This window comes from Corvus kubaryi, unplaced genomic scaffold (assembly GCF_017639235.1).
Source record: "Corvus kubaryi isolate FWS band 111438036 unplaced genomic scaffold, C.kubaryi_AGA036_p1.0 133, whole genome shotgun sequence".
NCBI classification, from domain to species: domain Eukaryota; kingdom Metazoa; phylum Chordata; class Aves; order Passeriformes; family Corvidae; genus Corvus; species Corvus kubaryi.
The window spans coordinates 14,000,278-14,028,233 of NW_024580667.1; the positions used below are offsets into that span (position 1 = coordinate 14,000,278).

General features: G+C 43.0%; 1 protein-coding gene across 1 annotated transcript; it reads left to right on the top strand.

Annotated features, from left to right (window-relative positions):
* The first annotated feature begins 1,033 nt into the window (after positions 1 to 1,033).
* ACE2 (angiotensin converting enzyme 2) lies at positions 1,034 to 27,389 on the top strand. Its single transcript, XM_042037459.1, has 18 exons — positions 1,034 to 1,340; positions 4,320 to 4,478; positions 6,369 to 6,462; positions 7,080 to 7,223; positions 8,576 to 8,688; positions 9,207 to 9,315; positions 10,018 to 10,115; positions 11,499 to 11,668; positions 12,750 to 12,976; positions 13,783 to 13,927; positions 15,483 to 15,581; positions 16,218 to 16,340; positions 16,690 to 16,862; positions 17,751 to 17,809; positions 22,312 to 22,412; positions 23,367 to 23,483; positions 24,712 to 24,906; positions 25,586 to 27,389. Exons 1-18 carry the CDS (start codon positions 1,152 to 1,154, stop codon positions 25,704 to 25,706), a joined length of 2,436 nt encoding a protein of 811 aa, XP_041893393.1. The 5' UTR covers positions 1,034 to 1,151; the 3' UTR covers positions 25,707 to 27,389.
* The last annotated feature ends 567 nt before the right edge of the window (positions 27,390 to 27,956 follow it).

The window sequence follows — 27,956 nt, forward strand, 5'->3', positions numbered from 1 at the left end:
TTTCCTCAAGGGCCCTGGTTTCTGGCTGTGCTTGCCAGATGCTTGTTGCTAGTGGCCCTGCTGAGGCTGTGCTGGGTTCCCAAGGGCTCCCCAGGGCTGGAGCTCCTCTCCAGGGTTTGGAGCTGATTCCTGCTACTCCCATGGAGGCACACTCATAGTGGTTTTGGAGAAACTCTGCTGGGAACAGGAAACCAACCCCGTAGATGTGGCTTCAGAGTTGCATCTCAAAAAAGCCCCCACAAGACCCAAAACAAAACCAACCAAGTGATCCTGAGCAAAAATAGGTTAATTAAAAAAGCACTAAGGCATTGTGTGATCAGTAAGACTCAACCCAAGCTGCATTTCCAGAGCTAATTCATGCATTGATTTTCCCATTGATTTGCAGTAACTGCTGGGTTCTTAGATAGATTAGCAAAGGTATTTAAATATTAAGATGGAGTCACTTCAGTAGCCTTAGTCACCTTAGTACTTAAATCCAGTTGATTTATAGTTCAGTTTAGGACTCTACACAGGATGCTGTGATCCCACAAAGTCTCTTGCCGCTTTTTGATGGCTCAGTGAATACATTTAAAATTCAGGTTTTATATGCCCTGATTGCTTTGAAAATGAGGTCTGGTCCCCAAATCACCTGGGCTTTGCAAAATCTTTAAAAAAATTGCCCTAAACACCCAACCAGGTACCCTATCTCAGACTAACTAGGGTTTCTTCCTGCCTGGGAGTTTAGGTTCTTGGCTTGGTGTTTCAGTGAAGTTTCTAAATATTTTTACAGCTTATCACCAACCTGTTAAAGGATTGACAGATTCTGTGAGCTACCAGAGACACGGGTAGGCTATAGATAAAGTGACCAGCTGTATCATTGACAGCACATTTGGGAAACATTAACCAAAAGTAAAAGCCTTTTATAAGAAGGCCATAAAATGGCAGGAGTAATTATGTTTTTCCAAAGTTAATAATTGACTTTTGTTTATTTGGCTTTTTATAAAAAACTTTTTCCTTTCTCTCCTATAATGAATAAAACCTATAAAAGGTACAGCAAATTGGATTCAGCCTTTCTTCTTCATGCTGGCCACGCTTGAAGGCTGATGAGGCAGAGACTGACAGAGAAGCTTCCCTGAGGAAACCTACTTCATTGGGAGGTTCTCATCTTGAACATGAATATGTTGGTCCACTTGTGGCTTCTCTGCGGCCTGAGCTCTGTTGTGACCCCTCAGGATGTCACACAACAAGCCCAAATGTTTTTAGAAGAGTTTAACAGGAGGGCAGAAAATATCAGCTATGAGAACTCTCTTGCCTCATGGAAATACAACACCAACATCACTGAGGAGAATGCCAATAAAATGGTAAGTGCTCCATCCTGTGGGCTTTACTGTTGTCTTAGGAATCTGACACTTTCTGGTTTGTTTTGGTTCCACCAAGCTTGGCTGAAATTGGAGTGTTGCTTCTCTGGTAGCTGTGTTTTAGTCTGGGGAGGATAGAGGAGCTTGCTTTAATGTAGCAATGCTCACTGGATGTGCCTGGGCCACTACCAGCCTCTACAGCCTTGGGTTAGTACCTGGATTACCTGCACTGCACAGGGATGTCCAGAAGCTGGACTGTCCCTAGCCATCACTTCAGGTCACCCCAGTGAGTGGAGGGAAAAGGCAAAGGGGTACTGCATGTTCATCCCCAAAATCTGTGTTGGATGGAGAGAGACACTTTCTTCTGCTGAGTCCAACACCATCAGTGCCTCCTGGTGTAGTGTTTCTCTGCAGTGTTTCCAAGAGCAAAGCAATTCCCTTTCTCTTGGAGAGGGCACATCCCAGAGGGGATGATCTTCCCTGAGGGTCTGGGGTGCTGCCCTGTGGTGCAAGGAAACAGGATTTGAATCTTGTACCCATGTGAGCTCAAATCTCCCACTTTCCCTAAGACCAAACAAACACTGGGCTTTTTACTGACACAGGCAGTTGTTTTACTTCTCAGTGAATATGCAAATATTTTCTGGATGCAGGCATTCTGTTAAATGTTTGCTGATGGATTTATATAGCAGCCTACACCAGTTACCCAGTAGTGGACCTTTCCCCCTGCCCCTATCACTCTTCTCATAGTCAGGGCTGTTGGTAGACTGCCTGGAGGTATTAGACTGGGAAAAATGAAATGAGATCACAGACTAACAAATGCCAGCAGTGGAGTTTCTAGTGGTCTAGTACATCGGTTTGAAAGTCCATTTCTATCTGCAGGAAGGACCACAACATTTTTACTTCCAACTGTCTTCCAACATAATCCTTGCTTCTCAAAACCAGCCTCTGTCTGCCCCAGTCCCGGGGGTCTCTAGGCAAGAACTTGTCAAGAGCAGGCAGCCATGTTCTGGCTGGTTACTGATATTGCCATGCCTCAGCTCAGCATTTCAAAATGAACAAAACCACCTTGTTTTGAGGCTGCATGTGTTTTAAAGTTAACTCAAGCCTTAGAGAAAACAATTCAGAGGATAAAAATGTTGCTGAACATCCTACATCTATTTTTGCACAATGGCTGGTCTTTCACTTTGTGGTCATATAACTTAATTAAAACATGTTTTAATTATCATATTTCTTAATTAAAGCAAGGAGACTGATTGCTGGAAGAAATCCTAATGACTAATCATTGTCAATCTGGAATTTTTTCCGAGGCACCAGATACTTAAACTGTAATGTTTCCAAACACATAAAATGAAAGCCCTATATAGTATTTTCAACATTAATGAGATGATAATAAAATACATAAGGAGATACCAGCAATAAAAACCAATTAGTCTAGTGTTCAGAGAGAACATTTTCTCTCGCTTGATCTCTTCAGCAGCACTGATAATAAACCCACTGATTCCCCTCCTCCCGTTCTGCTCAAGGAGAGTTAATGAATACTGTCCCTTCTGGCTCCTTCACATCCATTTTCCTTGTAAATTGTGTCACAAGCCCTACAACTATTCCTCTGACTTATCAACCAATTTCTCTAATTGTGGAAATATCAGACAGCAAGATAACTTCTTTCCCACGGCTTTTGTAGCCAACGAGCCCCCCCTTCTGCCCTGCCACTCCTGAGGCACCTCTCTGTCCCTGCTCAGGACAAGGAGTTCAGGAACACATCTGGACAGTGATGCTCTTCCTCTGGGTTTTTATCAAGCTCTTGCCCACTGAGCTTTGCAAGCTGCTGAGGAGTGTCAGGACTGTTTGCTCCTGTGAAGGGCAGAGTTTGGAAAGTCTCCCAGTGATGGCTGCCCTCCTGCAGCCAGGATGGAGGAGGTGTGGGGATGGGATTACCACGGGCTTACATCTGCCACCACCTGTCTCTGCTGGAGCCTGGAGCAGGTGCAGTGGATGCTGTGCCCCTGTCACACGGGGCTGGACAACCTGGGCAAAGCCCTGCAGAAAATGTTGGCCTTGCTGTGTGTCTGCACAGGGATTATGAGTGCCTGAAGGAGCTCTTCAGGTACAATCTGACATTTGAGTTCCCTGACGCCTCAGCAGGGAGGGATGGGTGTTACAGGTGCCCTCTTCCACACGCTGGGAAGCTCTGGCATAAGCGCAATTAAATAAACTGTCCCAAGGACACAGGTTAATTAGTACTGTTATTCTTGCCATTTGGAATGGGTTCTGATGTGCTAAACTGTGTACAAACACATTGGAAAAAGCTGAATAAGACAGTCCCAACTCCAAATTGTGTTCTAATGCTGCTTCTTTGTGCGCTGAAATTTGGGAGTTTCGATGCCATGGTCTGTAACTGCAGAAGTGTTAAAAGCAATCTTGTGCAAAATGTTGAGATTTTGCATGCCCAATTTGTGGACCTGTTTAGAGCCTCCTTTGTCCAAGTATAATCTTTTATTTACCAGCATTTCAGAAGAAAGTGATATTTGCCTTACAAACAGACTCAGTATCAATATCTTGGCTGCTGAGTGTTCCTGCTACTGCAGCAGAAGTGGGAATTGACATCTGGGCCACAGATCTCTTTGTGCCCTGGCTTGTTTCTTCACAGGTGGGTGAAGAAAAGCACTAAGGGAAGAAAATTTGATTTAGAGTAGCAGGAGACACAGCAAAGAGATGCTGGATCAATTATAACAAGCAAGGTGTGAGTAGACAGTCATGCTTTTTGCTATTCCCAAAGAAAAATGGTTATCTGGGTGTGTGAATAAAACAAAGCCAAAAAGCTCTCCAGCCATTTAGCTATGAGGTGCAAGTGCTCAGCCTGCATTCCACAGGTGTTCTTCACAAATGAAGTTCTTCCCAGAAGTGATATTTTTGTCTGGAGAGGCATCAGGCCACTCCACTCCTTTGAAGAGGGTAATTCAGGGTTGTGTGAACCCCTTGCAGAACGAGGCAGGTGCCAAGTGGTCCGCGTTTTACGAGGAGGCCTCCAGGAATGCCAGCAGCTTCCCGGTAGACAGTATCACGGATGACCTCACCAAGCTCCAGATCCAGATTCTCCAGGAAAGAGGATCATCTGTGCTGTCACCAGAAAAATATAACAGAGTAAGTTGTTGAATGTAGTTCATCATTTTTGGTGTGTGAATTCAGCTGCCTCCCACAACACCCTCAAGCCAGGGCATGGTGCTGTCGCCACCCTGCTTGTTTTGGGATGATGCTGTGTATGGTATGGAAGTGTACCTGTTCTAGGTGTTCATAGCAATACAGGACTGGAGGGGTAGTCTGGCCTGGGAAGCTGGTTACCATTTCAGTCAGCAGTTTTGCCATGGAATAAATTTCAAACACGTGTACATACACACGCCTCAGAGTAGTCCTTGTGCTTATATCTGGGTTAGTCATAAAACCGAGAAAGGACATGTGGTAAGTGCTTGGTGTAGTCCAGACCAAGGGCAATGAGCAGAAAGAGATGGGTGAAAGGCCATTCAATGAGTCAAAAAGGTAGAGATGGAGGAAGTCTTTCTTTCTCTGAACATGGTACATTATCACACTGTGAAAAAGAAGGAATGTTTCATTGCACTGGGCACCCTGGGATGCCTGAGAATGGAGAGGGTTCCACTGAAAGCTGCTGAAGGCCAGAAAGATTTGGCAAGAATCATAATGAGATTTGACATTTGCGCTGGCAAGTTCACCTAAGAGGCAGGTAGATGGATAGTAGATGGAATGAGCAGCTATGCAGACTCAAAAGGGATTTATAACCAAACACTTGAGAGTTAAATTACTTTCCTTTTGCTGAAGATCAAATTGAAACATAGCATTGAGTCATGAAAGCCTACAGTCCAGATCCTACAGTCCTGATTACAGAAGAATCCTGAGATTTTCCTGCTAAGGTCAGCAGTGATGACCACCATACAAGGGAGGCAGCAGATTGGCTGGATCTCTTGTCTTATCCAAATATAAGATGCATTTCTGAAAAACAGATTGTGATGGTGGGAAGGCTGGCAGTTCATACAAACCTGTATTTATTTTGAATCACAACAGTGCACTGATGGTAGTGTTGTCTCCGCTGAGGAGGTATGTTCTTCAGTAGCCTCCCTGTTTAGACACTTAGAATTTCCTAGATAATGGCCTTTGGGGCTGAAGTTGTTGATTCATGTTTGAAAAGTGACTTATTTTATACAGTCTGATGGGATGCCATAGGAATATTTAAGTATTCTTCACTGACACAAAAATTTGCCTGGGCACCCATTTATTTTATTGCTGACAGAGATAAAATTAGAGCTACTCACTAACTACCCCTCCCACTGACAGCTCTTCATAGCTCTGATTTAAAGCTCTAAGTGAGAAATTGCATAGTCCTAAAGGGAAGGCTAAAAGTGGTACATGTTTTCCTTGATGCATAAAGATGTGAAAACATTAAAAAATATTAAAACCAGAGCTGCGTAGCATAGGTTCCGAGATAGAGCTGAATGATTTCAGATGCGTTTTGGCCTTCAGCTGGCCCAAGACATGAGCCACAGCTTCTCTGTGATAGAGTCTAAGCAGATCCATGTGGGATGTGATGTTAAAACCCACAAGCAACAGTCAGCCTGGCAGCACCTGCCAAAGGGGCCCTTTCTGCTGCCACTCAAAGCTGCAACCTTCCTGCAAAGTTTATGTGGGTTCATAAAACTTTAAAAAAACTTTATTTTTTTATTTCTGCTGTGTATTGATAGCTCTCTTGTGACAGTCAGTGCTCATTGAATCCTGTCTGACTGGATATTAAGAACCTGTAGGTTATGTCATATATTTGGGAGATTATCTGTCTTTTCCAGCTAGGTCTGGTTCAGTAATGCATTTCGGCAAATTCTTTCATTAATCTCTACTGAGCTCAAACATATGCTTAAATATTAAGCTGGTGGGTGAAGTGTTGATTCTAGCTCTTAAGGAATTACCATAATTGGCTGTTATTTTGCACATAGTGGGTTTCTAACAAGCTATCTTGCATCTAACTTGCAGCTGGGCACTGTACTAAACACAATGAGTACCATCTACAGCACTGGGACCGTCTGTAAAATCAACAATCCGACTGAGTGTTTGGTGCTGGAGCCAGGTATGACACCAACCACTGCCCCTACTGTGTCCTTCACCCTGAGGGTGCAAAAAGAGAAAGCCCAAGGGTGGCTGTGGCTCCTGACTGCAAAAGGACAGGCTGTAACTTCAACAGATATCTCCTGCTATCTAAAGCTTAGTAATAATTTAATTGCACCTTGCAGTTCAGGGACCTCCATTGGACCTTCTGCCCACGAGACATGCTGTCTCCTGCTTGTAGCAAACAAAGTTTGGGGAGGGCTGCTCTGCTTGTGTGGCAGCCTGCCTGTCACCTGGGGTTTGCCTATATCACAGAAAATCTATTTTTTTGTTCCCTGCTATCAGTCTTGTTGGACTCAATGTTTTATTGAGGCCAGTCCTGAGAATTCTACCAACTTAAGGGAAGATAACGTGGAGAGAGCATTTAAGAGACTCATGATGTGCTCCATGCTTCTTAAAGACAAGGGGAAGACATTAAATTAGGAAAGGATGCAAGGAAATAATGGGATAGTTCAGTATATCAAATACAAAGTGTTTTCTTCTCCGTTCATGAATTTCTTTCACTTTGGTTCATTTGCCTGCTGTGAAAGAAAAATTCTGCTTTTTCAAAGCTTAGTACTTATTTTTTTGTTCTGACAGGTCTGGATGCTATTATGGCTGAGAGCACTGATTATCATGAGAGACTGTGGGCCTGGGAAGGCTGGAGAGCTGATGTTGGCAGAATGATGAGACCATTATATGAAGAGTATGTTGAACTTGAAAATGAGGTTGCAAGGCTTAATAGTAAGTCACTTTTTTTTTTCCTTTTTGTTTCCTTTTTCTTTTTTTTTCCTTCTGGCTTCCAGAAACCAGTAAACATACTGCAGGGTTATACAACTTTCCCAGGAATTCAAAACACATACATAAATTGCACATGATTTACTCTTGGTGTGCATGTCTCAATGTAAGAGGCGATGCAGACAGCTGCCATTGACCAGTTTAGAGGTTTCTTCCCAGCCTGGAACAAGAGGCACCCTTTCGTTGGGATCCTTCCTTGTTGGCCCTTTTCCCAAAGGCCATAATGCATCAGTGTCCCTCATTACATACCACCCAGAACTGCACCATTTGTGATTTATGGACAAGCACACTCCATTTAAACAGCTTCTGAGTGTTGCTGAATTTTGGTGACATCTCCTCTCTCCTATGGGCCTTGACCTTCTTGCAGCAGCCACAATCACTGGTACATTTATAAAGTGTTATTCCCTAACTGGAATGATCAGATGTGGTAGGCCTGGGACAGCAGGTGCAGCTGGCTGTTCAAAAAGGATTTTGTGCTAAGGGAAGTGTGCTTCCAGTCTGAGATCTCCACACAAATCATATTGAACTGTCTTTTCAAGGAACAATAGCAGCTACCTTCTAATTTTCTTTTGGGGTCTTCTAAGATAGCTTCTGAAGTAGCTACATCATCTATCTCTTGGCCAAACTCCAGCTGTATCACCTGCTTTCCCATGCTCCTTGTTTTGCAAAAACTGTCAAGTTGCAGCTAGATAAGAAAATATGGTCCAAATAGTAAGGCATGGAAAAAAGCTAAACATTAACGAATGGTCATTATGGCCTTCCTCCGTACCACCAAGGAAGAAAGGTGCCATTTTTACTTCAGGCTTGATGGAGCCAAGTGGACTGGAAGACTTAGTGGAACTGGGAGCTGAATGTCACTTCTGGTGTCCACATCTGTCCTGGTGCTTTAGTTTCTGCAAGAGCAGGCCCATATTCAATGTCCACCAGTTTATACCTTCTGTGAGAACGCCTTAGCATCCAGCCTGAGCAGAGGCTGCTGTCCCTCATAGCCGCAGGAGCTCCAGTCAGGATTCATGATTTCCTTTGACCTCCATCTACAGACAGAATGACCTTAACTAGCACATAGCTGTCTCTGCAATTTCTGAATTTCTTGGAAATCTCATGAGAAAAATGTTCATGACACAGATCCTCAGAGAAGCTTTTTCCTCTCTGCTAAACCTGAGCTATCTTGCACTTTGCTGCTTTGCTTTGGGGAAAGGCTGCAGGTCTGCATGGGATCAGCAGGGAGCTGCACTTTTCCTGCAGACCAAAGCAGTGCCACATCTGGTGTCCTCATGTGATGCATCCATGCTTTACAGATTATGCTGACTATGGAGACTACTGGAGAGCAAATTATGAAGCAAAGTCTCCAGAAGATTACAAATACAGCCGTGACCAGCTGATCGAAGATGTGGAGAAGACATTTGAGCAGGTAGAGGCAGGAAAAGTTCTCACCTGGGTTGCAGGATTATGTTTTGAAATGGTGGGCTCATATGCCAATGTTATGGAGGAAGATGAAACCTTTAAACTAGCTGATCTCAGTCTGCATGGATTTAACAGAAACAGATGTGAGGAGACATACATGACATTTCTACCTGTGCAGCCATTCAAGGACCAGCTTGGTCCCCCAACGGCTGGGAAAAGGGAGCTCTGCAGGTCCATGTCTCTCCTCCCAGCAGGGTCCATGGGGTAGATGGCATCCTTGGTACTCCAGCTTGAAAGTTAGCAATGCTCCCTCCCTCATATCTGAACAGGACTTCTGTGGCTGGAATCTGGACTCAGTGCCTGAGCCCTGAGGCAGGGGGCAAAGTTCAGCTGCAGGTTTGGGGTGCACTTACCTGCAGCTGAACTTTGCCAGAGACAGCTTTGAGGCTCTCTGTTTAGGAGCGATGAGTGGAATAGAGCAAAGTGAAAAAAAAAAATAGTTTCTTTCTCTTCCTCTGCCTCCAGATAAAACCTCTGTATGAGCAGCTGCATGCCTACGTGAGACACAAGCTGGAGCAAGTGTATGGCTCCGAGCACATCAGCTCCACAGGATGCCTCCCTGCTCACTTACTGGGTATGTCAACCTGTGTCCCTGTCGTGCAAACCTCACTTTATACATAGGACAGTCACCTTCAAGGCACATGGGAGGAGAGTAATCTGACTGTTTAATCAGGATATTAACAAAAAGGTTACAGATAAAGGGAAGGGTAGAGGAGAAATGGATAAATTCCTAGCAGAGATGACACAAGTGCTTAGCAGCAGTGGCAGGAAGGGAAGGCAGGTGTTCTCATCCTCGCCAAATGTCACTCTAGCACTGGGCTGGGACATTTCCCTCCCCTCTGTGGCACTTGTCTTCCTTAGAAATGAGAGTTTCAGAGAGACTTGTTTTTCCTTTTGAATTTTACTCTAAGATCCCACATTTCCTGACTTGGCTTTCAAAGTGTGCAGCATTAAGCTGCTGTAACTGTTGTGTACCTGAACATGGCACAACAATCATGTGGACTAACAAAAAAGCATGTTCAGTTGTCATACACCTCTAGGAATCTAATCAGTCCTGAAACTATATTATACAAGAATAGCTGATACTGGGTAATAAAAGGATCCTTGATCTGAGTTTGACCTATGCATGACCTTTCAGAACTGCTCCCATCCACATCTGGATTGGGCCTTGTTAGATGTATAGGAGCCCCTATTCTTGACACTGCACAATTTATAGGCCTGTCTGGCACCTTTGAGCAATACATAATAAAGTGTTTGTTTCTCTCTTTTTGTGAAGGTGATATGTGGGGTAGATTCTGGACGAATCTGTATGCCTTGACTGTTCCCTATCCAGCCAAACCAAACATTGATGTAACTTCTGCAATGGTTGAAAAGGTAAGACATGCCTTCATGCAATATGCATTATGTAACAAATCTAGATGGTATAAAAATCATGCACCACATATCAGCTGCTCTCTAGAAATCCATGTCTGCCCTCAGGCAGATGTACTGCCAACAAAGTGTGGCTTTTTGCATCCTTTTTTTTGCTTTTCACCTTAAAGTGTTTATGCATTTTTCAACGTACCTGTCCCCTTAGCTGTTCTTTTTTTTCCTCCACCCTCTTTGACTCCCTTAATCTTGTTTCCAAGTATATTTTCCTCAGAGACACTTATCCATTAAGAGATGTATTTTGTACTTATAAATATTTCATGACTCCTGGAGTGGGCTGGTATCAAATATGACCTTTGCTAGTTGCCATAATCAAATAGTTTGTATATCACAGTTTGTTTTATTTTTGTCAGTCTTGTTTATTTGGATACAGCTAGAGAAACTGCAATGCTGCCTGTTATCTTTTGATAACTGCATAGTACCATAAGGTCTGTGTTTGAGATCTGCAGAGTTAACAGCTGTGACAGCACCTTTACCAGACCAAGAGCATGGATGAAGATAATTCCCTGTAGTCTTGCCAAAGCCTCACTCCTTTTATAAACTAGAGTGATAGGTAGAATTTGATTTCTGAAATGCAGTTATTCACCTGAAATCTACTCTCCTGTCATAGGCAGCACTATGTCATAAATTTGTGTCTGTTGACTTTCCACTTCAAGAAGGGAAACATTATTTACAGAGCCTTTGAGCAATGGGTGGGCTCATCCTTGTTAGTGGGTGTGCCCAGTTTGGGATTTTTGTCCAGATGAGCTGTTTGCCAGCCAGGTCTCTGTGAGAGCTCAGTCCAGTAAATGCAGAGTTCCTTCTGGGTAGAATAATAAAACTGCTGAATGGCAGAATTATCCTGGACATTGCCATGCAGTTACAATCTGATAAGCAACTCCTGTAGATACATTTGCCAGGTTTTACGGTTCTGCTGAAATCTCTCATGCTCATCTGCTGGGAATGCAGCTCCACTTCCTCAAATGAGTTGTCCCCAAGCTGGCTGAAGTGGCTGAAGGGTTGGATTGCAGATCTGACATACTACTGACAGGAATGCATTTTTTATCTTAGCTTATCTTTTATTGAGAGCTTCTCTGGTCTGGGTCAGGTGCTATCTGCTGAACCTCTGAGTGCAGAAACCTATTTTGTTTGCAGCAAAACCACTTCAAGTTCCCAGCAGAATTTACAGAACTGCCAAAGGCAGACACTACTGACTTGCTCTCAATAGGCCAGGTGGAGGTGTGAAGCTCCTGGGAACTAAATATGAAGTCAGCTGCCCTGCATTAAACAGGGCACTGGGAACAGGCTCCATGCGGAAGGAGTGGTTAATGGTGGCATTGTCTCTTTCAGAATTGGGATGCAATTAAAATATTCAAAGCTGCTGAGGCCTTCTTCTTTTCCATTGGCCTTGATAACATGACTGAGGGCTTCTGGGAAAACTCCATGCTCATAGAGCCGACCGACAACAGGAAGGTTGTCTGCCATCCTACAGCATGGGACCTGGGCAAAAACGATTACAGGTACTGGAATTGCTATGACCCCTTTTTATACCACCTCCTAGAAAAAACATATTTTCACTAAAGAAGCACCATGCTGGTTTAAGTTAGAATTTCTCCTTTATTTATTTATTTTTTTTTTCTGGCTGATAAGAGGGGAAAGGAAGACAAGAGAGCAGGGATCCTTTGGGATTGTAAACTTTTCTGTGTAACTTTTCCTGTGGAGATCTACTCAAATTTTTTAGTAGATCTACTCAAGATCTACTCTCAAATTTTAGCATAGAAGTAACTAATATTTTTATGAATTAGAGAAATGATGACTATGTTCTAGGGCTTAGCAAATAAGCAGAAATGTGGGTGGATACTGGTGAGATTTGTGGAGAGCTGCACATTTTTCAGCAATGGCAGCGGCTCCCTGGGTAGGAAGGGAAAATCTCCTGTGAGCCCACTGTCCATCTTTAGTGGGGTTATCCAGTTTCATCAAAATCCATCAGTCTCTTCCATATTTACAAAGGGAGTGGGACAGCAAGCTCCCACACAATGAATACTTCTTGCAGAAATTCTGACCCCTCTTGCAGTCCCCAGAGTCACCCAGGGAAAAAAGATGGTGCCCAGCAGAGCCTTAGTGATACACATCAGCGTCACACCTCAGCAGTCTGGGGAAGGTGAAAAGAACCCCTCTTTGGAAGGCATTCCTTTAGCAAATAGTACCTACATGAGGATGAAGTAGCAGGAGTCACCAACACAGAGAGTTTTATACATTACTGTCTTCCTGAGGTTGGTGGTGGTTACTCAGTCCCATACATACAGTGAGTTTATTGCCAGGTTTTAGGAGACAGCTGTTCTCACAAAACAGCAGTTTTCTCTTACTCCCTGGACAATTTCAAGGTGACTGAAGGTGTTTTGCTGAGTTCCCCATGAAGTCTTGCTGTAGCAGGAGGATGTGAACTGCATACTAGGATGTAGCTGCCCAGGTTTTGCAAGGGGCAAGAGGCATTTGCAAGCCTGGAGGGGCTTTGCCCCATGGCTGTGGCAGACAATGCTCAGGCAGCCTCTCTCTTGGCCACTGTCTCTCTAACCACAGACACTTTGTTCTGGTGTGCAGGATCAAGATGTGCACCAAAGTGACCATGGATGACTTCCTGACTGCACACCATGAGATGGGCCACATTGAGTACGACATGGCATACGCAGGGCAGCCCTACCTGCTGAGGAGTGGTGCCAACGAGGGCTTCCACGAAGCTGTAGGTGAAATTATGTCACTTTCTGCAGCCACTCCTCAGCACTTGAAATCTCTTGATCTCCTAGAGCCAACTTTCCAAGATGATGAAGGTAAATAAATGTATAAATATTATATATTTATGTGAAAGCACTTGCTGGCCTTATTTTGTAGCAGAAGATTGCGTCTGAAAACTCAATATTCAACTGACAGGCTTCTGAAAATCTAACTCTTCTAATTTACCAGAAATACTATTTTTTCTGCAAATCACATTGTGCAGCAAGGATCCCTGCTTTACAATGCTGCTACATAATTTAAAAAGAAATAGCTAGCACTTCATTACCTTCAGTACTGAACAACTCATCCTTAAATCTTCGTAGTTCATTTAGATGAGTCTCCAAAACTCTTTTCAATCTCTGTTGCATGAATTCGTACATATCTCTATCAAGATATGTATTTAGCAGTTCAAATGAAACTGAAACCTCAAGATTTACATCTCCCACTTAAGTGAATATTGAGTGACAACACAGGTAGGCCCTCATTATAATGCAGTTTGTCTGGCTTCTGAGTACTGCCTGAGACAGATGAAGATGCACATTTTATACAGTTTGAGATGTCTTCAGATCAAAATTCCCGGAGACTGGAAAGGTTCACAGTGATGGCTAATTAAATGTAAATGTCAAAGGACTGGGTTATTTAAGAGTTTGGGGGAAAGAAAGAGAGATAAAACTGTGTACAATTCCTAAATGATCTTATCTCATGTTTTTTTCTAGTAATATTCTTCCTTCCACTTTTTCTTTAGTGAAAATCTGTAATTCAAACAAGATGTAAGCATTAGCTGTAATGGGAAGTAACTTTAGCCATCTAATCAGATACTAATTGCTACCATAACCGTTACCTTAACTGCTTCTCTCTTCAGAAACTGAAATCAACTTTCTGCTCAAACAAGCACTAACGATTGTTGGAACAATGCCTTTTACTTACATGCTGGAGAAGTGGAGGTGGATGGTGTTTAGGGGTGAGATTACAAAGCAGGAATGGACCAAACAGTGGTGGGAGATGAAGTAAGTTTGAGAAACAAAGGGGATTTTTTTCATATGAACCTGCAAACTCAACCCTAGTTACTCAATGTACTGAGGTGCTTGTGCTCCTGTAGGGCAGGATCTGTGTCTCTGAGTGTTTCTGTAAATACCAGTAGAGTGCCAGATAGAAATACCCAATAGTGGTGCAGACAATGCCTCATAAGCTGTGTGTCCCCATTAACTCTGTGTATATCCTCTAGCACTTTACCCTGCCTCTCAAAAAACTTCCTCCTTGTTTCCTGTGTCAGCTTCCTGATAAAGACAGCCCATGGCCTTTGCATGGCCTTTCAGATCAACATTTCTGTCCCCCTGACACATTCCCCAAGACATCTTTGTAGCTAAAGTACAGCCCTTCTCTAAGTCTCATTGGTCATGTGTTCTGGTTTGCTCCCCACATCCTTGGGGACAAGTGGAAAGTGAAGTTCATTGTACTTGCCAGCCAGAGAAGCATGCAGATCTCAATCCACCAAGTATCTCAGCTCACTTGTCTGCTTTGTGTTTCCTCCCCACTGTATAGTGGTTTTGGAGGCAAATTGTCTGAAAGATTTCAGACTGAATCTTTCCTTTCTTGCGTACTAAGATACCACTTTTCTCAGTAATGAAAATACAGTTCCCTCAGCAAGTAACCACCAGAGGTGCCTTTTCAGATTATGCCCATCAATCAGTCTATTTTTAGCACCTTGGAGCACAAGATTAAAAATCAGTATGATTCAGACAGGAGTTTGTAATTTCCCAGGTTGGTTTTAATATGAGGGCAGAAAAATGCAAAGAAACCAAACAAGCCTCACACTGAAAATGGAGCCTGAACTCTAACATGAACACGAACAGTAAGCCTCCATCAGCAAACAGAATCTATAATATAACTTGATATATGCAAGCCTCCTGACCCACTGTAAAAATCAATCAGCTTCAATGTATTCAAAAGTAGCAGAGATGTCAGAGAAACAGAGAATGACAAACTGTTCAGCAAAGCTTATCACGTCTGTTGCAGAGTGCACAGCTCTCTGCTTGAAATACAGGTTTATGAAAAATATTTCTATGGAAGCTTATTATCATTTTCAGAACTTAAGGCATGGGTTTGTTTCTGTAGTACTTCTCAGGAGAGGAAAATAAAAAGAAAGCTTGTCTCTGGCCCAGTGGTACAGGAGACCATCTACCTTTTGGGTTGCCCAGTCTCTGCATGCCCTTGCCCAGAATGAAAATGCAGGTCTCTAAACTGGGGATGTCCCAGGGCATGAGGGCTGTGTGTGTGAAGCTCATGTCTTGTAGATTATTTCTTACCACTAATTTCTCTCTGCACACCCTGCTATCATACAGATCCCTTCCTTGCACAATGAGTTTACAAGCAGCTTCCTCTCTGTGCTTGCCAGCTGTGGAGCAGAACTCGCTTGGGCTTACTGGGAGCTGTATGGAATTCTTCTGTTTGCAAGTGAGAGGGGTGGCCATACGTACCAGACAAAACAGAAGAAAAGCTGAGTCGGATTACCTTTCCTTATTGTCTATAAACAGAAACCCTGTGTTTTTCCTTCATCTCCAGGAGAGACGTAGCTGGTGTTGTGGAACCAGTCCCTCATGATGAAACCTACTGTGACCCTGCTGCGCTGTTTCATGTGGCCAATGATTACTCCTTCATAAGGTAGTGCAGTGTTTAATTCATGACTTAAATTTTGTCTACAGAACGAGCCCGAACTACCTAAAACATCTGCTGGAGAGTCTCAGGACCCAATCTTATTTTGTTTAAAGCCCAGACCGAAGGTTGCTGATTTCAATGGGAGTGTTTCTCTGCACATCAGGGGTTGTTCCATAATAATCTCTGAGCAGTGAGGAGGCTGATGAGCTTCTTGCTGAGGAGAAAAGTTTCATGCTGCCATCAAACCAGCAGGAGCACTTCTGTATGAGGTGTTTGCCTTCTGGGTAATCACTGTGCCCCATGCCCCTTGGGCCATGCACATGCAGCCCTGGATGTCCTCTGTGTCTCAGCCACCTCATTTAGAGGGCTCAGAGCAGAGAGCTGGATCTTAAAAACTTTACTCTCTCGTGATTTATGTCGCAACAAACAGATTTGGGGCACTTCTAGTCCATTTGATCTTGGCATTTTGCTAAATTTGACTTAGCTTAGGCTATAAATATCAGCTGGCCTCTCTCCCTGTAGTGCAGTCTCCCAGGAGTGACAGCTGACACAGCAGAGCCTTCCAAAGGCCAAGGGCTTGCAGGTTTCCTTGACAGACAACTAATAAAACCTGTGCCTCCCTTTTCCTTGCCTTTCCTTTAGGTATTACACCCGCACCATCTATCAGTTCCAGTTCCAGGAGGCACTTTGCAAGGCAGCTAACCATACCGGGCCTCTTCACAAGTGTGACATTACCAACTTCACTGCAGCTGGTCAGAAACTCAGGTAACGATGTAAATTTCTCGCACGTAATAAATCAGAGTACAACAAAGCCTAAGTCATCCTTGAAAATTTCTGGAGTCAATGAGGTTGCATCAAGAATAAACCTAGCTTATTTAGTATATACCAACCAATTCATTTTGACAGGTTGACTAAATTTATGTACACTAAGGTTCTAAGCATCAAAGGTTTAATTACTTGTTTGTGGGAATAAAACATTTTTTTTAATAGGAATAATGGGAGAAAGGAATGAATTCAGAAGCAAAAAAGAACACTTTTATACTGATCACAGATTGTTTTTCTCATCTAGACAGAACATGGCAATAACATATTACTTCTCATTTCACATATACAGAAAATTGCTGGAATTAGGGAGATCCAAGCCCTGGACTCAAGCGCTGGAAAGCGTAACAGGAGAAAAATACATGAATGCAGCTCCCTTGCTCAACTACTTTCAACCTTTATATGAGTGGCTGAAAAAAAACAATTCTGGCAGATTCATTGGCTGGAAAACAGACTGGGCTCCATGTACGTATGGCTTGTGGGTAATTTAAAGACACTTGTTAGTCTTCACAACCCTTGATTAGCAAAGCCCCTCTCCCTGGTAGCTGTTGGAGGCTATTCCCCCTAGAAAAGCAGGGTTATGGGAAATAAACACTGAGCTGTAAGTTTTAGTCACAGAAGACAGACTGGCTGCCTCATGGCCAGAGCTGGAGAAGTCAGCACAGGTGCTTGTCAGAACCCCACCCAGTTCCCAGAAACGGAGGTGTCTTTTTTTCATAATGGCAGCACTCAGAGTATGGGATGACTGTACAGAAGGAAGAAAGACCAGAAGCTTGGTCTTGTGTGGCACTTGCCTGAAAACAGTGTGCCTGTATTGCAGGGCTGGGAGCTACGGGTCCTGGGAGCCAGGCATAGGGGCAAACCAGTACAGAGAAACTACTGCTATGCTTTTTGCTAACATGTGTTAGTCAAAGAGGGGAGATCAAGGGGATGAAAAGGAGGAGACTGTGGAAAAATGCATTTTTCATCTTATTGTGACACTGAGTGATGAACCAGCCAGGTTATATATGTGTAATCACTGCCAGTACTGGAGAGCACCATAACTCTTACAGCCCTGTCCCAGTCTCTGAAAGTGGGATTCACCAAACCAGGCACCAGCATCTGCATCTAAGCTGCTCATTCCCAGTGGTGGGAAAGAGGAATTTTCCTTCTATCTTCTACAAAACCAGACTTGGGAACTCAGATGAGTGTGTTTGCAGTAGAGACGACTGAAAGGAAACAAAATCAGTCCCACCAAGCTCTCCAAGGGGAGCAGGGGAACCTGTAAGGAAACTTTAGCCACCTCAGCACTTCCCAGGAACAGACTTTTTGTTGCTGCAGCTCTAACATGGCCCTTGTTTCTTTTTAACCCAGATTCTAGCGATGCCATCAAAGTACGCATCAGCCTGAAGTCAGCTCTGGGGGACCAGGCGGTGAGTGTGTTTGTCCTGTGGCACCCTTCTTACTGCTTGGGCAACAGAGGTGTTGTGATAATGGTGCTCAGAAAATGGGTCAGGGTATAGCTGATCTTTGTGTCTGAAGGGTGGCATCAGCTCAGGTGAAGGGTTATCACATATAAGATGTCTTGTCTGAGTTTGTGGTCAAGACTCCCTCTAGAATTATTGGAGGAACTCCTCCAGGGAGTTACCCACCCATTTTAGGAAAAGCATCTCACCTAGATGAATTGAGTTATTCTGTAGAGATACCAATCATGATTTTTTGCCTCCTACAGAACAGGCCTGGAGGGCTAACATAGGGGAACCTGTGTACATGAAAATGGCTATATTTTTCCCAGATTTGCTGATGTGTCCACATAAAGCTTCTACCTAATTTCCTCTAATTGCCATTATCATGGCTATGGTGGCTGCCTTCAGAAGTTATTAGAGCAGCTGCTTCACATTTAAAAGCAGGCTGGTGGATCCCACTCTCTATTCTTAAGTACTCTTGATTTCAAACTAAAATCTATTAGCATTTCTCTGTAGATTTTTGTTTGCCTGTTTACTGTAATATTTCCAGGCCCTGGAAATATTTGCAGCTGATATATTCAGCTGCCTCCCTGCCCTCCAACCCTGATGCAGAGACAGCTTTGTTATTGAGATTGCAGGGGACAGTGCAGTGCAGCTGCTTCTGTTTCAGATGAGGAGAAGGGCTTACATTCTCAAGAGTTTATCTCTTTCCCCAATTATACCAGCTGGTCCAATAAAATGTATTACAGCAATGAAAAAAATCTCATCAAAGCCGAAGATGGCTTTTATGATTTTAAACAGAGCATTGCCTTAGCCCATCTGCTTAACCCAGGCTGAAAATTCATTCCTTATTCTAACTCTTCCTCTTTATGCTAATCTCATGGAGGCAGTGTAGAAGGTTTAAGTGCAGACACTTCATTCCTGTTAATAGCCATTTTCACCTTGCAGGACATAAGTAATTTTCCAAGAACGAGTATGTCATCAGGCAGGTCATTTAGACCTGCGTGTTGGAGCCTATTGCACTAGCAAGGACACAAACCACGGGCTCATTTTTCATATGAATTGATGCTCTTGCTTCTATCACTCTCTCACATGCAAGCCCTACTGGAGTTTTATTGCTTCCTAGACTGCCTAGTCAAGTTAGATACAATTCAAAACTGATATCAGCAGCATGAAAAGGTTCCATATTACAACACATTTATTAGTCATTATGGTTAATGTTTAGCTTAATATCATTTTTATGCCTGCCTTTAGCCATCATAGTCTTTTGTTGTGCAATTGAGCAGCTGTAAAACAATCTCATACAGATTACTTAATTTGAATTATTGTATGGATGGTAGGTTCCTAAGATCTGAAGAGCAAGACATACATTTTCCTCTCAAAACCAGTTCACATCACCAACTCTCAAGAAACCTTTTCTATTAGGTTGCTTTCTGCCTACCCGCAAACTTCCCTTTTGCTGAGCCCCCAGGGACATGGCTGAATGCAGGTATGGCAGCAGCAGGTAATGGTACATGCATGACCTGGCATAGAGAAAGGCAGGGGGAATCTTGGGCAGGAATCTCAGCCCATCTACACAGAGCAATGTGTTTTGGGTGCTTTTCATGGCTCACAGTGCACAGAAGCTGTGGGCCCTGTGCAGCTGTTTGTTTAAGGTGTATTTTGAGTTGCTTTGCACTGACGTAACAAGCACAAAGCACTCTGAGTATGCCAGCAAACGTTTTTGCATTTGTGTTCATTAGCTCTGGAGAGAGCAGGCAGGGAAAGATTCCTGCTCTTGGGCAGAGGTACAGCTGTGCTGGGGGTGCAGGGCAGCTGCGGCTCTCGGCCACGACTCAACCCTGGCTGGTACAGCAGGGAAGTTTCAATAGCCCCAAGTTCCGGCAAATTAAACATCCAGACTCTCGGATGGGCTCAACGCCAGCTGTACCAGAGCGTCCACTGCCACAATTACCCTGCTAATTGTTTTTAGCCTGATGAGATTAGAGCTGCAGCCGCAGCATCCCTGGATCACCAGTGCAGCTGATGAGGCTGAAACATCCACAGCTTTGCTTCAGCTGGGGCTTTATGAAAGTGCCCGCACAAGGGAAAGTGCTACAAGATCCCCACTGAATGCCTTGGGGTCTGTTATATTTAAAATAAACAGGTCCAGGAGTGCCAGCCTCTGACTGCCACTTGAAAACCAGACCCCTCTTCAAACACTCATTCAAAATTCTCCACCATGTCAATGCCGCATGTGTGATCACGTTGTAAAGGGCTGCCACACAAGACAGTGCTAGGGAACTGAGAGCTGTCAGCCTGCAGGCATTTAGATGTATTTTACAATGAAAAATCCTTTTTGCATCAGAGGCCACACTTACACTGTCTTTCAAGTGGCATGTGGGATCTTGGAGGCAGCACACTGTAACAGAGCAGAGGGGCTTGGCAGAGTTCATTTCTCTCTGGAAGCAAAGCGGCTTCTGTAACACGCAGTGTGAGGTGGGCTCCTCAGATGCCTGGGGAAGCTGTGTGGGTAGTCATGACTCAAACACAGATCAGAAGCCAGCCAGGTACTTCCCATCCACACAGCCAGTAATAGTATTTATAAAGGCAATTGAGAGGCACAGTGGCAATTAAAATACATTAGACTGAAAAAGAAAAAAATATAAGCTAGAGAAATGAATAAATGATTAAAAAGTTGACATGCTAAGTACAGAAAGCATCAGTAGAGGAATCAAGCTCAATTAGATTCTGGTAAAAAAATTATAATAAAACCAGCACTGTAAGCCTTAAGATGTTGGGCATGAATAGAAAATAGAGAAACCCCGACAATAGCTTCTTAGCTGTGATAGTGAACAGTGCCAGCTGCCGGAGGCAGCAGCAGTAACAAGAAGAGGTGCTTTGGTGCAGGGCTGTGCAAGCAGGAGAAAGCCAGGGGCATTTAACTCACAAAGGCAACTCAGCCTCAGCCCTTCCTGGTGGGAACAGCCAGGGCTGGCACAGCCCCTGCCCTCCAAATGCCACGGGGACTGCTCTGATTGCCATGGCTTTGGATACTTGCGCCTTTCCTGGGACCTGGTCCTGAATGGACTGAAACCAGTGGGTTCTTTCTGCTCTTTCCTCCCGTGTATTAATAGAATCAGGACAGTTTAGGTTGTGAGGGACCTTTAAAGACCAGCTAGCCCAACCCACTGCAATGAGCAGGGACATCTTCAGTTAGATCAAGTTGCTGTAAGCCTCACCCAGCCTGACCCTGAAAGTTTTCAGAAACTGAGTATCCACCACCTCTCGGGGCAACCTGTTCCAATGCGACACAACCTTCACAGTAAAGAATTTCTTCCCGGTAACTAATCTAAATCAACTCTTTTAGTCTAAACCCATTACTCCTTGTCCTAGTGCAACAGACCCAGCTAAACAGTTTATCCCAGTCTATCCCTGTCTTCCTCATAGATATTTATACATCTCTCTCATTTTATATCAGTGTCAAAGAGGTGGATATGGTTGAAAAATGTAGCTGGGTTTTATAACACCTGTTACAACAGAGCTGCCTTCTACCACACATTCCTGAATAACACTCAAGAAAGTCAGGAGCTGTGTAAGTCTATCACTGACAGCATTTACAGGCCTTCCTGCCCAGGTACCATAAACACAATCAAATCTATGCCTTAGGGGAATAAAAAGATATTGCCAGGGAGTTCAGCTGGGAATTTTCCCTTCATGCACACATTCTATTGCACAACAGACCAGGCTGCTTTATCACCTCCTGCGGTGGTTTTTGCCCCCTGTAAAGCTCTTGGTTCCTGCACCAGAGAAGCTATTTTTGTCTTCCACTGCAAATAACTTTGGACTCATAAGGCAAGCCAGGAGAAGCCTGCACACAGGCAGTACATTTTTTTTATATCACCTATCTATTCTCCAGAGAAAAACAACAAATATGTGTTCACTGCAGAAGTACAGATGCAAAGAGTTTTTTACCATAACAGATCCCAAACAAAAATCCCAGCTCATCGAGGAAATAAATTAGCCACCTTCACACAACTCTACCACAACGGTTCTCATCCTTAATAGAACATGCCTGCAAATAAAATTATGTGATTAAAACAAGATATAAATTATGAAATATTTAAAATTCAAAGAGAATGCACAATATTTTGTAGGAATAGCCTTGCTGATGCCTTTTCTCCCTCTAAGGCAGGGAGATGTGCTGGGACAGCAGCATATTCAGCAGTCTCATATAAAGGTACCAGAGATTGCAGAGGGACAGCATGATGTCTGGCAGCAGGGATGCCTCCTTGGTTATTCTCCTGCACAGTGCCCAGATTAATGGAGCTAAAGAGTTTGGGTCGGTTTCTGATGTGCTATCATGGCACAAATAAATAATACTGAAGTGCATGCCAAGCATTACAATTGCTATTTCTTTTTAGAAGGATTTTTCAGCGTCTCTGATTTGTTGCCATCTCTGATGAATTTCTCTTGTGCTGTTTCTGCAGTATGAATGGGATGAAAGTGAGCTCTTCTTGTTCAAGTCATCCGTTGCCTATGCCGTGAGAAAATACTTTGCGGAGGTGAAGAAACAGGAAGTTGACTTCCAGTGAGTGGCTTGCTTAATTGTGCCAGCTCTGCCTGCATTGCTTCTGATTGGCTAATGGCATGAACTGGTGGAATTAATTGTGCCTTCTGTCAAATGTAAGGTGACAGAAACAATGTCAAACATCAGCTGTTTGCAAAAGGCAAGATGCCAGCTTGGCTACATGGTGTCTTTCCACTCAAGAGCCTGAAGTTTAGGATTAATGTGCTAAAGTTAGGTAAGAAGGCTTTGTCTCCCACAGCTTATCAGTGATGGAGATGAACCTTGACAATTTGTGCCCAATGCCTATATAGGAACATCAGGGAAGGTGGACTGATTAGAAATAAACATTTCTAGCAATGTATATGTATGATACTGAATATCCAAGAAGTTTGGGGCCAAGGAAAGACAAACATGTTGACTATAAACCACTAGAATTTGGTACAGACTTACTAACCTTATCTAAGCTCGGTTACAAACAAAATCTTTCACCTGAAAATGATTTTGGTAACCCTTTTGATTAAGTATCTTCAATAACGTTCAGGAGCTGTGTACTTAAGCTATTAGATATTACTTTATAGAACATCAGTCATGTAATATCTAGAATCTACTCTAGAAAAATAAGGAAGAAAGCTTTTTTATTTTTTCACTTGGTACTTCATACATCACCTCATCCAGGGGGCCAGCCCCAAACACTCTCTGTTCTGCAAGTGATTATGTGCTGTAGAAAATTATACCAAGGATTGTCTTAGATATGAGGTAGCCTCTCTCCAGCTCAAGATACAGATTCACACATAGAAAAAGAAATTCTGGCAGGAAAATTGATTTCACTTCCCAGCTGATTTCACTTGAAAGCATTCCCTAGCATAAACTAAGCCCCTGGCAATGCCAATCAAATACAACTGTTCACTTGCCCAAATTTAAAGCTGTTGTCATCTTAACAATGAAAATAACCGTTCTCTTCTGTTTCTCCTTCAGAATTACTGACATTCATGTTGGGGAACAGACACAAAGGATCTCCTTCTACATTACTGTCAGCATGCCAGGTAACATCAGTGATATTGTGCCCAAAGCTGACGTGGAAAATGCCATCAGGTGAGATTTTGCTCTCTGGGGGAAAAAAAGCCCCAACCAAACAACCAGATGAAAGGGTGGAAGGGAAAACACTGCTTAAGTCAGCTGAGGCAGAAGCAGTGACAAGGGAGTCAATATTGCAGTTAAAATGGAAATAGTGGGATGTGAGAAACTAGGATGAAAACTATTATGACAGAAAGGAAACAGTCCATCTATCAGATGGTGTCTTGGACAGCAGCCAATGTAAAATGCTTCAGGGAGCTTGTAAAATTGCCAAAACACATCTCACTGCATCATACCTCGTCAGCAGATATAATTGCTCAAACTTTAAAAGGAACTATTTTTTATTCTGAAATCCAGAATACAGTAACAATGTGTGCATGTACACGTGTGTTCTTCTTCTCATTAATGAAAAGGCAGTGCAAGAATTATTGTTAACAAGGACTCCAGAATAATGGTGCACTAGAAAGACAGCCAGATGTATTTGATTATATAGAAGAGGTCAGAGCAGGAGCTAGTTTCCACTTACAGGTCAATGAGCAGCTCTTTTATAGCACGGTGTGACACCACTGTAAGTCATTGCTATAAAAATGATAAGTAAAACTGCAACTCTGCAGAAGATCATGGGTAAGGTGCAGTGGGAAGTGAAGAGGGCACAAATCTAAAAGTGGCATCAACATGAGATGGGGTTGAAAAAGCAGTGAGATAAGTAGGTGAACTAAGGGAAAAGAATATGGCTGTGAAAGTCACTCTCGGGTTAGCACTCAATAGCAGATGTGGAAATTTAGGGAAAAACCAGGCCCAGATGATACACCAGGGAAAGGGTTTTCAGGGCAGTGAAAAACACAAGAATAAAAATTGTGTAAGATTGTAGGGGGGAGATAGGTAAGATGTCAAAGGTGGGGTTTTATGTGTCGTATCTAAGAAACTTCTGGATAGAGAATGAAGGGCAAAATACAAGGAGAGAAGAAGATCAGAAGGTTCATTTGATAAATGTTAAGACTGAGTTTAAGAGTCCATACAGTGTCTGAACATGTCAGTTAAACTGCTACAGGTGAAGGGTTAAAGTTCCTGTGGTTGTCACTCATATCCCGGAAGGAATATGGGTTTAGCAGTATCTCCTCTGCAGTCCTTTCAACTGAGCAGTTCAGGGAAATCTTGGCACACTGGAGATATATAAAACAACTGAAAACTGTTCCTTTCCTTCCAATAAGTGTGTGAAACTCTTTGAATTTGCATTCGATGGCAGGATGTCTCGGGGACGAATCAATGAGGCTTTCAGACTGGATGATAACACGCTGGAGTTTGTGGGAATACTTCCAACCCTGGCTGCACCTTATGAACCCCCAGTCACCATCTGGTTAATTGTATTTGGGGTGGTCATGAGTCTGGTTGTCATTGGAGTTATTGTCTTGATCATCACTGGTCAAAGAGATCGCAAAAAGTGAGTAATATTTTTTGATACTATGACCATGACCACTGGAAGATGTCCCGATAATTAAATCATCAGGATTTTTTACAAATTAGGCTGCCCAGTTTACCTGAAGCAAGTTAAGGAATGAAAACTTATTATCCCTCTCCCCTCAACAGTGACAGCTAAAGGTTCAGCTCCCTGTCTCTCAGTACATGGCAGCTTTGGCAGCTTAATGCAATTTCCCCACTGCCATCAGTTTAACCAGTGCTGTGGCCACAGGGAGCTGCAGGGTGTCCAGGCTTCTGCCAACCCTGCTGCAAGGAGGATGGGATGTCCTGCTGGGAACATGGTGCCTTTTCCAACAGCAGAGTTGTTCACATTTATCAGCACCTACAGTTTTCTGTAATCTGATTGTAGGCTGTACAGTAATGAAGTCTTCCTTAAATATTATTGCATTAACAACAATAAAGTTTGGTTGGTTTTCTATGACTCTCCACTAACAGGGTTTCTAAGAACATAGGAGTTTTGCTACAGTTCTTCTTAAATCTAACTTGATTTCTTTTATATAAAAGAAATATATATATACTATGTTGAGAGATATATATATATATATAATGTTGAACACAGTATTATTTACAGTGTGGGATTCTGGGGATCCAGGAGGACTTGAACAGAAGACTTTCTAATATAAAATGAATTTTCATTACAGGAGAGCAAGAGAAAGCAGAGGTGAAGTAGGATCAAACAGTGGAGAGGTGAACCCTTATGGTGAAGAGGGGAGAAGCAACCTGGGCTTTGAGCCAGCTGAAGAGACACAAACAGCATTTTAAAAGGTGTGGGTACACTAAGGGCTTCTGGTTTTTTTTTTATTTCACTTTTAACAATATTGCCTAGCAAAGGAGAAAACCACTATGGACAGCATCAAACAATGTCCTCTGGTTGAGCATTAATCTACTGGTTCATGGCCAATAGCAACTAAATCTGCTATTTATGTGGCAACTAGAAAAAACGCATGGCTTTTCTATGAATTATGTGCATAATATTACACACCATTTGTGCTGCTTTTCATCCAACTTCTGTTTCCTGTGTCATGAGATACAAAAGCTTGGAAGTATACAGTTGTATACAGACCAATACACACATAAGAATAATTCATATCCTCCTGAAGAACATCTCGATCTTTCCAGATGGAGACCTCAAAAGTGTTCTAAGGACAGTGACAAAAAAACCACCTATCAGAAGAACCTTAGTGATGAAGAACTCAATTTGATATGAAATAACTGCAATTTTTGCACCTTCAAGAAATCTGTATCAATGTAAAATTGATACTGGATGAAGACTAACAAGCACTGGAAGTTTATTCGGGAGTTATAACATAAGTTATTTTTCTAACAGTTTGCTTGATAAGTATTGTAGAGACAAAATAGCCCATGCTCCCTCAAAAAAAAAAAAAATCTCTTTTATGTTGACATTAAAAATGGAAACTTCCTTAATACTAAATGATCAAAGTTGTTTTGGTTATTTTAACCTATTCCTTGGGCATTGCCTCCACTATTACAAATACTGCATTTCAAATGCCGCATAAAACAAGTACACTTGTGCTATTACATACAAGGGGCAGTAGGCTGAGGCTTGGGAAGTTCTGGTTGCACCTGAAAAACAAAATCTGTTCACATGGAGGATAGTGCAGCACTGGACCAGGTTGCCTGTTCTGTACTCTGTGAGATCTCCACCTTTAGAAGTGTTCAGAGATCAGGTAGACAAAGGTAAGGCTGATGGACCAATGGGTATAATCCACTCTGAGTGAGAAGTTTGGCTGGATGACCTCCAGAGGACATTTTCAGCCAGATTTTCTGTGATTCTGCGACTTGTAGGTCCCCCACTGTAGCTGCAACCATGCCAGCGTGTTTTTTTCTGTACACACCCAGTCACTGAAACTCACAAGGTGTCTGATACTCAGTCCTGGATTGCAACAAAGAGCCAGTAGCAAACATGATCCTGCATGAAAAATGCTCAGAAAATTAATGGACTCTTAAAATCATGGACCTCCAAAATGATCACAATCTGTAGAAAGCAACCAAAAATATATTTGAAAAGTATATCTGGACTCTACAGGTTCACAAAACACTGACATAATGCTCCACATTCATTTCCAATTTAAGAGACAAGACCGTTAAATGAAGCAGTTCAAAATGGTAAGCAGATGATACTAATTAACTGCAAACTAGACACTAATGCAAAGGAATGAAAATACTTTTTTTTAAGTTGCTTATCTATACCACATATTCCATTGCCATAACATCCCCAAACCTTAGTACTTGAGCTGAACTTTTAGGATAAATAAATCAACTATTTGTGGTCTTCCTACTTACTGTGCAGTAACACAAAAAAGGAATGGCAAAGCTGGAAACAATCAAATAAAGTAATTGGTCATGACAGCCATCTTCAGATGTGTTGTTAAGATTAACTTTTTCATTATGACAAAGCTTTAATTTCAATACAATTAATTTTAAAAGCTGTGCTATGAATCAAAAAACACTATTGAGAATTGTCAGCACAAAAAGCCACTAAAAGGATATAGCAGGGTGTTGGAAGAACATAAATAAAAAGGCTTTTATATAAAAAAAATCAGCTGCATGCATTAGCCCCACCAATAGCTCTCACCTGTGCTGGGGGGCCCTCCCTCTCCTACTTTCTCAGGGTCAGCACCCCTCCCTGACCCTTTCTCTGAGTCAGCACACCCTGGCCCAGGTTGGTTCACAGGCAGCATCATAGCAAGCCCTACCCCTCCCTGCCGTGCAGCCTCCGTGGCCCCCAGGCCTGCACAGATCCCAAGTCATTTGCATAACCCCAAATGCAGCTTTCCTTCAAACACACCTGCAGCTCCCCACGAAGACAAGGATGTGCTCTCCGAGCCAGCTTCCAGTGCTGGGACCAAGCAATGCGGGCAAGCACAGGCACGGGAGCCTCTGTCTGGCCAGAGACCTTCATTTCTTTCTCCCCTTCCCCACATGTCTGCACCCTGCATTTCTTATTCCTTAGGTTCAGGAGAGCTCAAACTAGAGCTGCAGAGGGGTCTC